Raw genomic sequence first — 17,801 nt, 5'->3', positions numbered from 1 at the left:
CGTGTGCTGCTGCTGCTGCTGCTGGGTTAGCGTTTCCGGTCCCTGTTTATTGAACCTCTCATCTTTATTACATTTATGACTGCATGGCGGCAAAAAGCATTGCTATATCCGCACGCTATTTGTCCTCATGCAAGGCCTGGGATGCTGTGTCTCAAAAAGCGTGGCCTTCTCCTCCTGCGCCTCCTCCAGTTCCATCACGTGTTCTGCTGTTTGTGCTGGGTTAGCGTTACCGTTCCCTTTTCCTGGAACCTCTTCTCTGTATTACATTTATGACTGCATGGCAACAAAAAGCATGTTACCTGTGCAAAGAAACATGACATTTTCCACATTTAAAAGACAGTTTTTCCTTTGAAACTTTACAATCAATTTTCTCAAAAACTATAACCTCTTTTTCAAATATTTTTTTCCTCTTGTACCCACTCCCAAGGTGCACATACCCTGCAAATTTGGGGTATGTAGCATGTAAGGAAGCTTTACAAAGCACGAAAGTTCGGGTCCCCATTGACTTCCATTATGTTCGGAGTTCGGCGCGAACACCCGAACATCGCGGCGATGTTCGGCGAAGGTTCGCGAACCCGAACATCTAGGTGTTCGCCCAACACTAGTACAAGGGAACATGTTGTGATGGGTCTGTAGACCAATAAGACCGCAACACATTTTGTTTGATTAGTCCCATGTGTAAGAGAAGGCCCAAAAAAATGTTAAGTTCGGAAACTTGGACTGGTTTCCACCGAAATGGCTGGGCAAGGAAGACATTCGGATTGGCGGTTAGAAATTGTGTGGCTTTACGGTTGGTCTCTGCCACGACTAGGTCTAAGAGATCCTGTGTGATGAACAGATAAAAAAAGTCTAGGGGCGATGCTAGATTATCTGTCATCACCTGGACTCCAGAGTGGGTGGTGAAAGGGGGCAGTACGGGTGGCTGTGACTGGGGTGTTACTGCACGTGCCACCGAACCAGTTTCAACTTCCATGCTGGTGCTCGCCACTTCACCAGGGTGTACGGAAGTACTGGTTCTAGGTCCAGGAGCCTGCCCCACCATGAAATCTCAGACCAGCACAAGCACCACTCTGCTGCCCTTGAGGCTGATCCTGCGCCACCTCCGGTCCAACGACATGGGATGTGGTACGCCTGGCTCTAGCCGGGACCTCAACCTCGTCATCGCTATCGGTCAGTGAGCCACTGCTCAATTCAGGTTCAAACTCTGACCCAGATGATTCGTCGAATAGTTCGTCCCAATCGTCCTCATCCGACTGGGCCATGTACCTGATAACCTCATCATCGGAATACCCCTTTCTTGCCATGGTGGACTGCTAAATTTAGGGGGTATTCCTCTGAGACTACCCAGAAAAAAGAGCACCTACTTAGCGAAAGGGAGTATTTGAGCGCTTAGAAAGTTGTGATCACTGAGTTTTGATTAAACAAAAATCAAAACTGATGTTTACAGTGCACAGCTAGTGTACAGTGGTTTTTGCAGTGATCAGAAAAAAAAAATTCTGTCACTGCGGTGGGGTGGGCTGAACGCAAGTGCAGGCGAACGATCAGACCTGATCGGGCAAACACTGCGTTTTTTAGTGGATCCTAGTGACCCTAATAGATCTGACTGCGATCAGTAATGATCACTTACAGATACTATATAGTAACAATGTTGATTAGCGACAGTGATGACGCTAATTAGTGACTGTGGTGCAGTGGGCTGAGCACTAACTGACACTAACAAAGGGGCCTAGCTAACTGGCCTAACTGCTAACACTAGTGATACTAAAAAAGTGACAGTTTCCACTGATCACTGTTTTTAGATCACTAGGATAGTGACAGGGGGGTGGTGGCGAGTGGGGAATCAGAAGCAATCAGAAACAATCACAGGGCAATCGCGGGACAATCAAAGCCAATCACGGGACAATCAAAGCCAATCACAGGCCAATCACGGGACAATCAAAGCCAATCACAGGCCAATCATGGGACAATCACAGGCCAATCACGGGACAATCACAGGCCAATCACAGGACAATCACAGGCCAATCACAGGACAATCAAAGCAAATCACAGGGCAATCGCGGGACAATCAAAGCCAATCACGGGACAATCAAAGCCAATCACAACCAATCACTGGACAATCAAAGCCAATCACAGGCCAATCACAGGGCAATCACAGCCAATCACAGGCCAATCACAAGGCAATCACAGGACAATCACAGGCCAATCACGGGAAAATCACAGGCCAATCACGGGCCAATCACAGGCCAATCACGGGACAATCACAGGCCAATCACGGGACAATCACAGGCCAATCACTGGACAATCACAGGCCAATCACGGGACAATCACAGGCCAATCACGGGACAATCACAGGCTAATCACGGGACAATCAAATACAATTACGGGACAATCAAATACAATGACAGCACAATTAAATACAATGCACTGGTAAGGGGATTGGGACAGACAAGTGACAGACAGGTGATAGACAGGTGGTCAGTGGGTGAGGCAGATGTATACAGTAGTATACAGTATACAGGGGTGGGGGTCTGGGGGGGTCTGGGGGTATCTGAGGGTAGGGGGGTGATCAAGGGACCCTAGGTGGCAGTTAGGGACCTAACCTACAGAATAGCATCGGCAGATAGTGGCAGGGGGTGATTGATGGGTTTATTGGGGGGCGCTTGGGTGTAAATAGGGGTGTGCTGGGGTGGTCAGGGGGGGGTTCTGAGGGCTGGGGTGGGCGATCGGGGGGTCTGTGGGTGAAAAGACACGTGTTGTGCAGCTTACTGACACGGCTGCCTCCTCCTCCGACGGTCGCTAGACGAAGAGTGCGGAGGAGGAGGAGGCAGCCTGTATAATACACTTTGTCACGTAAACAAAGTGTATTATACGTTTCCTATTGGCCAGATCGCCGATTCAAACCCCGCCGTCGCTACTAATTGGCCGGCGGGGTATCGGGCAAGGTGGGCGGGACCTTTCGCCGCGGGGAGCGCGCGTCATAGATGAAACGATCGCTCCCTGGACACGCCTTAAGGACCCGCCGCCGTCAGGCGTATTGCGGTCCTTAAGGCATCCACTTTGCCACCGCCCATGGGCTGTGGGCGGTCGGCAAGTGGTTAAAGAGATCCTGAGGTGGGCTACCTGATCCGTGAGGCTGAGTGGATTAGATAGCTGCAAAAACCACCACTCCACGCTGCTCCTGTGGGCTGCACTAGCCCACTTTCACTTTTGTGATCTATAGGTCACGACACTGGGATGAGAGATTAACCACTTGAGGACCACAGTCTTTTCGCCCTTTAAAGCGGAATATAACCCTGCATTTCAACTTTGCTCTAAAACATTATTTACAGCATATTATATGCAACCAGCATTTTTTTTTTACTAGACGAGCATTGGAAGGGTTACACACAGAGCTTTAAAGTTCCTTTGATAGAAATGCAGACGCATCCGAAGTTTATATGGATACATTTAAGTAAACAAAATGTAACAATTGTGGAATGTGACTCACTCTCTCTGACTGTGCAGGAGCTGGAGGACAGCCAAAGAGTGTGTAACATTCCTCACTTGTTTCATTCTGTTTAGTTAAATGTATCTATCTAAACTTCGGCTGCGGGGAGCAGTTCTCTCCAGGGAACTTTAAAGCTCTGTGTGTAACCCTTCCAATGCTGGTCTAGTAAAAAAAAAAATGCTGGTTGCATATAATATTCTGTAAATAATGTTTTAGAGCAAAGTTGAAATGTAGGGTTATATTCCGCTTTAAGGACCAGAGCCTTTTTTTCCATTCAGACCACTGCAGCTTTCACGGTTTATTGCTTGGTCATACAACCTACCACCTAAATGAATTTTACCTCCTTTTCTTGTCACTATTACAGCTTTCTTTTGGTGCTATTTGATTGCTGCTGCGAATTTTAGTTTTTATTATATTCATCAAAAAAGACATGAATTTTGTCAAAAAAAATGATTTTTTTTTACTTTCTGTGCTGACATTTTTCAAATAAAGTAAAATGTCTGTATACATTTTTGTCCAAATTTATTGTGCTACATGTCTTTGATAAAAAAAAAAAAAACATTCAGTGTATATTTATTGGTTTGGGTAAAAGTTATAGCGTTTACAAACTATGGTGCCAAAAGTGAATTTTCCCATTTTGAAGCATCTCTGACTTTTCTGACCACCTGTCATGTTTCATAAGGGGCTAGAATTCCAAGATAGTATGAATACCCCCCAAATGAACCCATTTTGGAAAGAAGACATCCCAAAGTATTCACGGAAAGGCATGGTAGAAGATTTTATTTTTTGTCACAAGTTAGCGGAAAATGACACTATGAAATGAAAATAAAACAAAAAAAAAGTTTTCATTTCTGCTAACTTGTGACAAAAAAAAGAAAAGAAATCTGCCACGGACTCACCATGCCCCTCTCTGAATACCTTGAAGTGTCTACTTTCCAAAATGGGGTCATTTGGGGGGGGGGGGGGGGGGTGTTTACTGTCCTGGCATTTTGGGAGGTGCCTAATTGTAAGCACCCCTGTAAAGCCTAAAGGTGCTCATTGGACTTTGGGCCCCTTAGCGCAGTTAGGCTGCAAAAAAATGCCACACATGTGGTATTGCCGTACTCAGGAGAAGTAGTATAATGTGTTTTGGGGTGTATTTTTACACATACCCATGCTGGGTGGGAGAAATATCTCTGTAAATGACAATTTTTTGATTTTTTTTACACACAATTGTCCATTTACAGTGATATTTCTCCCACTCAGCATGGGTATGTGTAAAAATACACCCCAAAACACTTTATACTACTTTTCCTGAGTACGGCGATACTACATGTGTGGCACTTTTTTGCACCCTAACTGCGCTAAGGGGCCCAAAGTCCAATGAGTACCTTTATGTTTCACAGGTCATTTTGCGACATTTGGTTTCAAGACTACTCCTCACAGTTTAGGGCCCCCAAAATGCCAGGGCAGTATAGGAACCCCACAAATGACCCCATTTTAGAAAGAAGACACCCCAGGATATTCCGTTAGGAGTATGGTGAGTTCATAGAAGATTTTATTTTTTGTCACAAATTAGCGGAAATTGATTTTTATTGTTTTTTTTTCACAAAGTGTCATTTTCCGCTAACTTGTGACAAAAAATAAAATTTTCTATAAACTCACCATACTCCTAACTCAATACCTTTGGGTGTCTTCTTTCTAAAATGGGGTCATTTGTGGGGTTCCTATACTGCCCTGGCATTTTAGGGGCCCTAAACCGTGAGGAGTAGTCTTGAAACCAAATGTCGCAAAATTACCTGTGAAATCCTAAAGGTACTCATTGGACTTTGGGCCCCTTAGCGCACTTAGGGTGCAAAAAAGTGCCACATGTGGTACCGCCATACTCAGGAGAAGTAGTATAATGTGTTTTGTGGTGTATTTTTACACATACCCATGCTGGGTGGGAGAAATATCTCTGTAAATGACACATTTTTGATTTCTCTGTCCATTTACAGAGAGATTTCTCCCACCCAGCATGGGTATGTGTAAAAATACACCCCAAAACACATTAACCTACTTCTGCTGAGTACGGAGATAACACATGTGTGGCACTTTTTTACACCCTAACTGCGCTAAGGGGCCCAAAGTCCAATGAGTACCTTTAGGATTTCACAGGTCATTTTGAGGCATTTGGATTCTAGACTACTCCTCACGGTTTAGGGCCCCTAAAATGCCAGGGCAGTATAGGAACCCCACAAGTGACCCCATTTTAGAAAGAATACACCCCAAGGTATTCTGTTAGGAGTATGGTGAGTTCATAGAAGATTTTTTTTTGTCACAAGTTAGCGGAAATTGACACTTTGTGAAAAAAAAACCCAATAAAATCATTTTCCGCTAACTTGTGACAAAAAATAAAATCTTCTATGAACTTGTCATACCACCTAACAGAATACCTTGGGGTGTCTTTTTTCTAAAATGGGGTCACTTGTGGGGTTCCTATACTGCCCTGGCATTTTACGGGCCCAAAACCGTGAGTAGTCTGGAAACCAAATGTCTCAAAATGACTGTTCAGGGGTATTAGCATCTGCAAATTTTTATGACAGGTGGTCTATGAGGGGGCGAATTTTGTGGAACCAGTCATAAGCAGGGTGACCTCTTAGATGACAGGTTGTATTGGGCCTGATCTGATGGACAGGAGTGCTAGGGGGGTGACAGGAGGTTATTGATGGGTGTCTCAGGGGGTGGTTAGAGGGGAAAATAGATGCAATCAATGCACTGGGGAGGTGATCGGAAGGGGGTCTGAGGGGGATCTGAGGGTTTGGCCGAGTGATCAGGAGCCCACACGGGGCAAATTAGGGCCTGATCTGATGGGTAGGTGTGCTAGGGGGTGACAGGTGGTGACAGGAGGTGATTGATGGGTGTTTCAAGGTGTGATTAGATGGGGGAATAGATGCAAGCAATGCACTGGCGAGGTGATCAGGGCTGGGGTCTGAGGGCATTCTGAGGGTGTGGGCGGGTGATTGGGTGCCCTAGGGGCAGATAAGGGTCTAATCTGATGGGTAGCAGTGACAGGTGGTGACAGGGGGTGATTGATGAGTGATTAATGGGTGATCAGTGGGTGATTAGATGGCAGAACAGATGTAAACAATGCACTTTGGAGGTGATCTGAGGGTAGGTCTGCGGGCAATCTGATGGTGTGGGAGGGTGATCAGATGCCCGTAAGAGGCAGGTTAGGGTCTGATCTGATAAGTGGCAGTGACAGGTGGTAATTGATGGGTGATTGATGGGTGATTGACGGGTGAATGACAGGTGATTACAGGGGAGAATAGATTTATACAGTACACAGGGTGGGTGCTCTGGGGGGGGTCTGAGGTCGTTCTGATGGTGTGGGCGGGTGATTGGGTGCCCTAGGGACAGATAGGGGTCTGTTCTGATTGGTAGTAGCGACTGGGGGCGACAGGGGGTGATTGATGGGTGATTGATGGGTGATCAGTGGGTGATTATATGGCAGAACAGACGTAAACAATGCACTTTGGAGGTGATCTGAGGGTAGGTCTGTGGCCAATTTGATGGTTTGGGAGGGTGATCAGATGCCCGTAAAAGGCAGGTTAGGGTCTGAGGGGTGGGCAGGGGGGGGTCTGAGGGGTGCTGTGGGCGATCAGAGGGAAGAGGGGCGGAGATCAGTGTGCTTGGGTGCTTACCTTCATGGCTGCAGCCTGCCCTGGTGGTCCCTCGATCACTGGGACCACCAGGGCAGGAGGCAGCCTGTATAATACGCTTTGTATACATTACAAAGCGTATTATACACTTTGTATGCGGCAATCTGGGAGCCAGTAACCCGGCGGCGCTTCCGAACGGCCGTCGGGTTACAGCGAGAGGGGGGCGGAGCCTGACGCCGGTGGCACAAATGACGTGATTGCCGCACAGCCACGCCTGCTGCCGCCGCCGCCGTTGGGCGTATTGCGGTCGTTTGGGCCAAGCCCTTGCCGCCGCCCATCGGCTCAAGGCGGTCGGCAAGTGGTTAATTCTGTCATCTGGCAAGCAGGGAGGTGGGGGAGTGGCAGGGGGCGTGGTCAGGGAGAGAGAGTTGCCCAATGGCAGCTCTGGAAACCCTGCAGGAAGCCGCTGGTGGGCTTTTCAAACAGGCAATCCCGCTCCCTGTGTTTACCTCCGAGATGGCGACAAATAATGTCACCAATCTCAGGGGGCTATAGCGCGGCGGTGGGGGGGGGGGGGGCAGAGAGTGGTGTTGGGGGGGGACACAGAGGCATGTCATGAGGCAGAGAACATGCCTCTGTGTCCTATCTGCCCCCATCTGCCCACCTCGGGTTCTCTTTAACCTCCTTAGCGGTAACCCCGTGCTGGACACGGGGTAAGCCGCCGGAGGGTGCCGCTCAGGCCCTGCTGGGACGATTTTCATAATTTTTTTTTGCTGGACGCAGCTAGCACTTTGCTAGCTGCGCCAGCACTCTGATCGCCGCCGGCCCACGCCCGATCGCCGCTATGTGTTGCGGCGCGCAGCCCCCCCCTAGACCCCGTGCGCTGCCTGGCCAATCAGTGCCAGGCAGCGCCGAGGGGTGGATCGGGACTCCCAATGACGTCCCGACGTCGGTGACGTCATCCCGCCCCGTCGCCATGCGCTGCCCCCTGGCGGAATTTTTCATACCACCAGGGGGGTTAAAGTGGACCCAAATTAAAAATACAAGATTTCAGAAATAAAATCTATTTTCTAAATTATAATAATAAATAGCAGCCTTTTTTCAGCTGCATGATGACAAATATAAAGTATTTTACATTTGTTGGAGGAACCACTCCCTTCCTTTCAAATTGCCGGGATATTTCCGGCAAACTGGTGGAGTAGATGGTGTCTGGCAATTGAGGAATTGCTAATGGCTGCCTCCAGTATAACCCTAGCTATGAAAAGAGAAGGGTGAAAAGCATGCACTGAAATGATCATAGGTTTGAAGGAGTGTTTATTTATCTTTGTATGTGTCAGAGTGGTGCAACTAAATATTTTTAATTAAAAAAATGTTTGGTTTGGGTCCACTTTAATTTACTCAGATAAAAGAGAAAAAGTCACACTAAATTTGTGTGTACTGACTTTTTTAATAATCAGAACATTCTCCTGGTCAGTGCTGCTCGGATACCCCTTTTCAAAATCCGAATTGAATTCGGATCCGGAATACCCAGATATCCGGATCCGAATCGGATATCCGAATCCGAACTTTTTGGTATCCGAGTAAACTCGGATATCCGAAACCCAATATCCTGGATATCCGGTCTGATTTGGACATCCGGATAGAAAACCGGAAGTGACCTGAAAATGGCTTAAAATACTTCCAAACGTCTCTTCAAAAGGCAAAAATCCCTTTCGGAGGTCTCTCTCTCTCTCTCTCTCTCTCTCTCTCTCTCTCTCTCTCTCTCTCTCTCTGCCTGAATGCCTCCGAAAGGTATTTTGCCATTGAAGGGGATTTTGGCTTCTGCTCGGATATCTGGACTAACTATCCGCCCGGATTTCGTATTTTAGATGAGAAATCCGAGTTTGCTCCGATAGTGCTATCCGGATTTCAAAAAATATCCAAATTCCTATTCAAAGTTCGGATAGTGGAAAAAGTTCGGGTTATCTGGGTAGTTTTGATACCCGAATATTGGATGAGCACCACTGCTCCTGGTGTCTCAATGTTTTTGTTTTTTGTTGTTTTTTTGCGATTTGTGTTTTTGCGAATTCATATTTGCCATACTTCTAATGCAAGTCAATGGCAACATATCTGACTTCTGTTGTGTGCAATTTTAAGGATGCACATTTTCTGCAGGAGAAATTTGGCCGGCATGCATGTTCTTTAGTAACGGACATACGATCTACATTTCAATGCAAGCCAATGGTAATTGCAAATGATATAATTAGAAAATAATGTTTATATTGCACTTTTCTCCTGATGGACTCAAAGTGCTTCAGCTGCAGCCACTAGGGTGCGCTCTATAGGCAGTAGCAGTGTTAGAGAGTCTAGTCCAAGAACTCCTCGCTGAAAAGGTGCTGGTTTGCAGGATACCGAGTTTCAAACCCAGTTCTCCTGTGTCAAATTACCCATATATACTCACATATAAGATGACCAGCGGATAAGCTGAGGCACACACTTTTTTCTCAGAAATCAGGAAAAAAGTGATTGACTTGTGTATAATCCCCCTCCCCAGTATAGCCCACTCCACAGTAGCCAGATGTGCCCCCAGTAGTCAGTTGTGCCCCCAGTAGTCAGTTGTGCCTCAAGGATGATAGTTGTGTCTCAAGACACCACTAGATGGCATTATAGATATGAGACAGTGATTGCCACACAGGAAGAATTCCTGATCATTGCACCACTGACATGTTGCTTGCATTCTCTGCTCCACAAGCCAGGGGACACAGGTAGTCTTGAGCAGCGCACTCTGCACACCATGTTTCAGGGGATGGGGGGACACAGACACAGCAAGGAGCCAGCAGGCAAGAGCAGGATTACTAGTGCACGATCCTTACACTCCTCTGCCAGTAACAAAACCTGCTCCACCATCCATTCTGCTCAACTGACTCGTATATAAGCCAAGGAGGTAACTTTTCAGCACATTTTTTGTGCTGAAAAAATAGGCTTATATGCGAGTATATACAGTAACTTCATTGATATGCATAAAAAATTCCAAATTCCGAAACTTTGCATAAAAAATATGCACACACAAAAAAAAAAGAAGAGTCAGAGGAAAAATCACAAAATACAGGGTTGCAATTGTGAAAAAAAAAAGAAAAAATGGGGAAAACAAATTCTGCAACTTTCTAAGGCACTCATATTGACCTGAGGAAGCGGGCAGAGACCCGTGAAATGCATAGTCTGTTTTAAACGTGCTTTTAAACTTAGCCCTCTGCATTTGGTTTGTGGACAGTCATGGCTAAGACAAAAGAGCTCAGTGAGGACTTGCGGCTGTGCATTATGGCTGTTCACAAGTCAGGAAGGGACTACAAGGCCATTTCTAAATGATTTCTAGTTCCAGTGGCTACAGTGCAAAGTATTATTAAAAAATACAAGATATTCCACACTGTGGAAAATCTCAGAGGACGTGGTCGGAAGCCAAAAGTGACACCTGTGCTGGCCAGGAGGATAGTGAGAAAGGTGAAAAAGAATACAAGGATCACCACTAGGGCTCATCGGAACAGCTGAATTCCGATTTCGTCAAAATTTCGTGTACCGCCTGCGAAAACCGAGTTTCGTGTTCCGAATTTGCGTGTTCCGAGTGCATTTCTATTGAATTAAATAGTGTTAACTTCTGCGGTTAATTGTAAAGCCCCCGTACATGCTATCATCACCAAATTTGGCATGTATGTTAAGCAGATGAGTAGGAACATGGTAAAAAAAAATTTGTGAAAAGAGCTTATAGTTTTTGAGCAAATCGATTTTAAAGTTTCATAAGAAAAATGTTTTTTAAACTGTGTAAAATGACACTGCTGCAGAACAGGTTACTGCATTCCGAGTTCTGTATACATATTGTATACATTTCATGAAAACAGACAGCGTGGGGTCCCCCCTCCCAAGCCTCCTTAACCCCTTGTCCCCCATGCAGGCTGGGATAGCCAGAATGCGGAGTCCCGGCTACGTGGGGCTTCGCACCCTGAGCTATACCATTCCGCATGGTCCATGGTATGGGGGGGGCTCTGGAGGAGAGGGGCGGCCAACCTCCCCCTCTCCCCCAGAGCCCTTGTCCAATCCATGGACAAGGGGCTCTTCCCCACCTCCGGTGCCCCAGGAGGAGGTGGGGGCCGCCGACGTCCTGGGGGGTTCATGGTGCCATCCGGGGTTCCCCTTTAACAAGCGGACCCTGGAAGCCGCCCCCTCCCCAGGAGAAATGAGTATAGGGGTACACGGTACCCCTTACCCATTTCAGCAGAGTTAAAAAAAGAAATAAAAACACGACAACGAAAAAAGTCCTTTATTGTTCTAAATTAACCAGGGATACTTACCTTGGTATAATCTCACGCCAGTAACCTCAGGAGTGGTCCCACGCCAGTATCCTCTTAGGACATCTCACCACCCTCCCACACTGACAAACTCCCACCACTGAATGGTCACAGTCAGCCTCTGCATCTGTATAGCAGAGGCTGAGAACACGAAAATTTTGCCTTTAAAACAAGAAATTTCGGCAAACAGTGATGCAATCAAAATGGCCACTGGGAAATCCCCGATCGCTGGAGGCCACACTAGAGTGGCGAAACCAGTGATTTTTCACATAGATGGTGGGTCCAGGTGACCAGAGCAGGAGGTGCCCTAATCCCCTGGACCCACCCATTCATGTGAAATAACGCGTATTCTGACACTCTGAGGTGGCCTCCGGGGAACGGGGATTCCCCAGCAGCCATTTTGTTTATGACACTGTTTGCCGAAAATTCTTGTTTTAGCAAACAATTTTCGTGTTTCTAGCTTATGCAATACAGATTGCAGAAGCTGTCTACAGCCATTCATCCCCAGGAGTTCTGCAGGATCGGCAGGTGCGTGGGACCTCCTAAGAGGATAGAGGGGGGCACAGCGCAGGAAGGTGGGAAAGTGGGCACAGAGCGGCGGGGAAAGGGGGAAGCCTCCCCTCCCTCACCTAGGGCCCCCCCTTGCGCACTCCCCCCCACCTCCAGAAATCCAGCCAGCCAGCGGAACAGCTTACCAAGAGCGATAGCTCTGTGTGCCGCTGGTCTGGTATTCTGCACTGACACTGTCCAATCACGCTCTCGCAGTACTTCCTGTGAGAGCGTAATTGGACAATGCAATGCAGGAGACCAGACCAGCAGTGGCACACAGAGCTCGTCTCTCGGTAAGTGATTCCCGCTCGCTGCCAAGTTTCCAAGTTTAGGTAGGCAGGTATATAGGTGTCCCTAGTATAGATATACCCAGGTCTATAGATGTCCCCAGTTTAGGTAGGCAGGTCACCAGTTAGTGGGGGCCCCCATGCTGGAAGGGGGGGGCAGTGGGCACAGAGTGTCGGGGAGGAGTGGAAGCCTTCCCCCCTCCCTCACCTAGGGTCCCCCTTCCGTGCTCCCCCTCCAAAATTGCAGCCAGCAGCGGCAGCGAGCGGGAATCACTTACCGAGAGAAGAGCTCTGTGTGCCGCTGCTGGTCTGGTCTCCTGCATTGCATTGTCCAATTACGCTCTCACAGGAAGTACTGCGAGAGCGTGATTGGACAGTGTCAGTGCAGAATACCAGACCAGCGGCACACAGAGCTATCGCTCTCGGTAAGCCGTTCTGCTGGCTGGCTGGAATTCTGGAGGTGGGGGGGAGTGCGCAAGGGGGGGCCCTAGGTGAGGGAGGGGAGGCCCCCCTTTCCCGCCGCTCTGTGCCCACTTTTCCACCTTCCTGCGCTGTGCCCCCTCTATCCTCTTAAGAGGTCCCGCGCACCTGCCGATCCTGCAGAACTCCTGGGGATGAATGGCTCTAGACAGCCTCTGCAATCTGTATTGCATAAGCTAGAAACACGAAAATTGTTTGCTAAAACAAGAATTTTCAGCAAACAGTGTCATAAACAAAATGGCTGCTGGGGAATCCCCGTTCCCCGGAGGCCACCTCAGAGTGTCAGAATACGCGTTATTTCACATGAATGGGTGGGTCCAGGGGATTAGGGCACCTCCTGCTCTGGTCACCTGGACCCACCATCTATGTGAAAAATCACTGGTTTCGCCACTCTAGTGTGGCCTCCAGCGATCGGGGATTTCCCAGTGGCCATTTTGATTGCATCACTGTTTGCCGAAATTTCTTGTTTTAAAGGCAAAATTTTCGTGTTCTCAGCCTCTGCTATACAGATGCAGAGGCTGACTGTGACCATTCAGTGGTGGGAGTTCGGCAGTGTGGGAGGGTGGTGAGATGTCCTAAGAGGATACTGGCGTGGGACCACTTCTGAGGTTACTGGCGTGAGATTATCCCAAGGTAAGTATCCCTGGTTAATTTAGAACAATAAAGGACTTTTTTCGTTGTCGTGTTTTTATTTCTTTTTTTTAACTCTGCTGAAATGGGTAAGGGGTACCATGTACCCCTATACTCATTTCTCCTGGGGAGGGGGTGGCTTCCGGGGTCCGCTTGTTAAAGGGGAACCCCGGATGGCACCATGAACCCCCCAGGACGTCGGCGGCCCCCACCTCCTCCTGGGGCACCGGAGGTGAGGAAGAGCACCTTGTCCATGGATTGCACAAGGGCTCTGGGGGAGAGGGGGAGGTTGGCCACCCCTCTCCTCCAGAGCCCCCCATACCATGGACCATGCGGGCTGGTATAGCTCAGGGTGCGAAGCCCCACGTGGCCGGGACTCCGCATTCTGGCTATCCCAGCCTGCATGGGGGACAAGGGGTTAAGGAGGCTTGGGAGGGGGGACCCCACGCTGTCTGTTTTCATGAAATGTATACAATATGTATACAGAACTCGGAATGCAGTAACCTGTTCTGCAGCAGTGTCATTTTCCACAGTTTAAAAAACATTTTTCCTATGAAACTTTGAAATCGATTTGCTCAAAAACTATAAGCTCTTTTCACAATTTTTTTTTTACCATGTTCCTACTCATCTGCTTAACATACATGCCAAATTTGGTGATGATAGCATGTAAGGGGGCTTTACAATTAACCATGGAATTTAGCGCTATTGACTTCAATGTAAACGAGAATTCGGTACTCGGAATTGCCGAATTTTCGGGTTTCGAGAGCTTACTCGGAACTGCCAAGTTCCGATGGCAAACTCGAAATTCGGAATCCGAGAGCTCAGCCCTAATCACCACCAAGGCCATCCTGGTGAATCTGGGCTCTGCTGGTGGCAATGTCTCAAGGCAGACAATCCAACAGACACTGCACACTGCTGGGTTCCACGGATGCAGACCAAGGAGGACTCCACTTTTCCAGATAAAGCACATAAAATCTCAGCTGGACAAAGAAGAAGACTTCTGGTCTTCTGTGTTATGGTCCGATGAAACAAAAATTTAATTGTTTGGTCACAATGACGTTTCTGTCATTTGACGTAAAAAAGGAGATGCCTTTAATCCAAAGAACACCATCCCCACTGTCAAACATGGTGGTGGGAGCCTAAAGCTTTGGGGGTGTTTTTCAGCCAATGGACCAGGGAACCTAATCACAGTAAATGGCACCATGAAATAAGAGCAATACATGAGGATTCAATCATTCAATAATGTCTCTTGTACATCGTCTTATTATCTTTTGGAAGACACCTATGTCATTTTCCATCAAAAAATTACTTGCTGGGTAACTTTAAGTCAAAATTTGCCAGGGGTATGAATAATATATGTATTTTGATATATGTAAATTTACACTACCGTTAGGTTTGCTACATTAACTGTCATTTACTGCATTTAAATGTACAGTATATGTTTTCCTTTGAAACTTTAAAATCAAATCGATTTTCTCAAAAACTATAAGGTCTTTTTGAAAAAAATAAAATCCCTTTGTTCCCATTGTTCTTCTTAACATAACCTGCAAATTTAGTTTGATCTAGCATGTAAGGGGGCTTTGCTATTAACCGTTAAAGTTGGCGGGTTTTTAATCGTGAATACCGAGTTGTGATCCCAAGTAACTCATGATCATGAGTTGGGTAACGAGTGCAATCACGAGTGCATTCGAGATCGACATTCGTGATTGAGAGCTGATCACTAGTACCGATCACGAACCTCGTGACATTTTAGCCCTTTTGTTTGTTTTTTTGTTTTTGCAAATCCAGGCCAGCTTTTTGGATCATTTATGTTCTCCAGTATAGATGGTCGGAGATGCCTTTTTCCGATTACATCGAAAATCCAATTTCCAAAAATGCCGATTACCGATAATGCGGCATACCAAAGGTAATCTGATTTCCGAATTCAAATTTCCGAATTCCGAGTCTTACTTAGGTAATTACACGACTCAGAATTTGGAAATACTCGGTAGTATGGTACCAATCAGAAAATGCAGTGATTTGCCAATAGAAAACGTAATAATTCAGAAATTTTAAGCCAATCACAAGACTCAAAAAAACTGTAGTATCCGAGTCTTGTGATTGGTCTAAAACTACCGTGGTAATTTGAGTAAAAAAATTTGCATTCTTTAATTGGTCCACTGCTTCCGAGTTCTGTGATTGGGCGAAAATTACCAAATTGCAGTAACTTGGTATTTCTGTAGAAATCCAATTTCTGATGCTGAATTCTGATTACCGGTGTGGAAATGTGACTTGTGATCAGAAATGCGGGAATTTCTATTTCACGGAATCTGAATGAGCGTCCCTATTCTCTACCATCCTTTAAATAATGCTAATAATAATAATAATAATAATAATAACAATAATTCCATTGTTAATAACCTCCATAATACGATAATTACTATAATACATATTCTAAAAAAATGCCCTGATGAACTAAGCTTTATTCATGAGCTTTCTCACCTCATCCATTATTCACCTTATTTATATCATTAATAACATCTCAGTACATACCAAGCAAATTTCACCAAAAATGAGTTGTTCCAGATTTACCAAAGATTGACATGACTTTGTTTATTCTATTGTAGTATGATTCTACTTGGTAGGTATTGAAAGAAGTTTTACTGGATAAGGAGAGAAAAAGTCTAAGCATCCTAAGCAAAAAGTAAAAGTTATAGCACATAATATACCCCTTAAAAAGTAGGAATCTGCACTGAGTGGAGTACTTCAGCCCCTTAGAGCAGCTGCATAGAGAAGACTAGAACAATATATGGTGAACCATCTCACCTCCTTGCAGGCTTCCTCTGGTTGTCCAGACTGGTGGTCAAAAATCTATTATGAACATTTCTCCTTCTACTAAACTTTATCATTGAAGAAAATGTGTAGGCAATAGGCATGAGGAAATTCACATATTTAAAGCGTGAACAAAAGTGTGAGAATCTTACCAGGACAAGTATCCTCAGCATCACTGACAGTGGCCATCAGGAGGAGCAATGGTATGGTCCACATCTTCATCACTGGTCACAGCTGTTCCCTCTACACTGTGCTGTCCAACAGATGTTATTATGCTGAGTGAGAGGGATATTTATAGCTCTGGTAGTCCAATACCATACATGGGATGGAAGTTTCTTCATCTCACTCTGCTTTTTCATAGGTGTGTGTGTGTGTGTGTGTGTGTGTGTGTGTGTGTGTGTGTGTGTGTGTGTGTGTGTGTGTGTGTGTGTGTGTGTGTGTGTGTGCTGAGTGAGAGGGATATTTATAGCTCTGGTAGTCCAATACCATACATGGGATGGAAGTATCTCACTCTGCTTTTTCATAGGTGTGTGTGTGTGTGTGTGGGGTGTGTGTGTGTGTGTGTGTGCGTGTGTGTGTGTGTGGTGTGTATGTGTGTGTGTGTGTGTGTGTGTGTGGTGTGTGTGGTGTGTGTGTGTGTGTGTGGTGTGTGTGTGTGTGTGTGTGTGGTGTGTGTGTGTGTGTGTGTGTGTGTGTGTGTGTGTGTGTGGTGTGTGTGGTGTGTGTGGTGTGTGTGGTGTGTGTGGTGTGTGTGTGTGTGTGTTGTGTGTTGTGTGTGTGTGTGTGGTGTGTGTGTGTGTGTGTGTGTGGTGTGTGTGGTGTGTGTTGTGTGTGTGTGTGTGTGTGTGTGTGTGTGTGTGTGTGTGTGTGTGTGTGTGGTGTGTGGTGTGTGTTGTGTGTTGTGGTGTGTGTGTGTGTGTGTGTGGTGTGTGTGTGTGTGTGTGTGTGTGTGTGGTGTGTGTGGTGTGTTGTGTGTTATTATTTCTTCATGAATTTCTTTCTGAATTATTTTTATTTATTATTTTTAATTTTAAATAAAATTTAACATTAGACACTTAATACATTTTCTACATTCTTACTATATCTAAGGAACAAGATCTACAGCACCCTTGTGAAAACCTTTCTCTATCTATAAGGATATGGGAGTTTTCCTAAAGTTTTCACTTCTGCCCCCACTCTTCCTACACAAGTTAAGTGGAGCATATTTGAGAAATGAAACCATATAAGCACTCTGTGACACCATCAGAACGTTTGATTGGGAGAATCCTTCGTTCTCTCTAATTTGACAGAAAATGTCACTTTTTTCTTGTTTATAATTTATACACTTTTTACCAGGTTCTATTCAAAAAGTCATTATGTAAACAAATTCAGAGGAGATATCCCATTCACAGAAGATAAGATAGCTTAGAGGTGAATCTAAAGTGAGCCATACATGGGTCAATAATGTCCTGATATGACTAGCTGACTGATAACCATCTGTGAAGAATCGCGGAATGGCCGCCGCGGACTCTGGCGGCGTGGCAGCCGTTTCCGCGTCCGCTCCGGCGGTTTACACGCGGCGACATGTGTCTGATGTTATGCAGCCCTCCTGTGCACATAGGCTGCGGAATACGCGCGC

General features: G+C 46.2%; 1 protein-coding gene across 1 annotated transcript in view; it reads right to left on the bottom strand.

The window, feature by feature from the left end:
* The window catches only part of LOC137527921 (ficolin-1-like), a 63,532-nt gene extending 47,003 nt beyond the window's left edge, over positions 1–16,529 (bottom strand). The window contains exon 1 of the mRNA XM_068248988.1: positions 16,336–16,529. Coding sequence (XP_068105089.1) covers positions 16,336–16,405 — 70 coding nt within the window. The 5' untranslated portion in view covers positions 16,406–16,529. The remainder of the gene's footprint in view (positions 1–16,335) is intronic.
* Positions 16,530–17,801: the final 1,272 nt, after the last annotated feature.

Source organism: Hyperolius riggenbachi, chromosome 8, assembly GCF_040937935.1.
Source record: "Hyperolius riggenbachi isolate aHypRig1 chromosome 8, aHypRig1.pri, whole genome shotgun sequence".
In the NCBI taxonomy this organism is placed as follows: domain Eukaryota; kingdom Metazoa; phylum Chordata; class Amphibia; order Anura; family Hyperoliidae; genus Hyperolius; species Hyperolius riggenbachi.
Note: the sequence above shows the minus strand (reverse complement) of the source record. Positions and strands in the feature narration are given on the sequence as shown.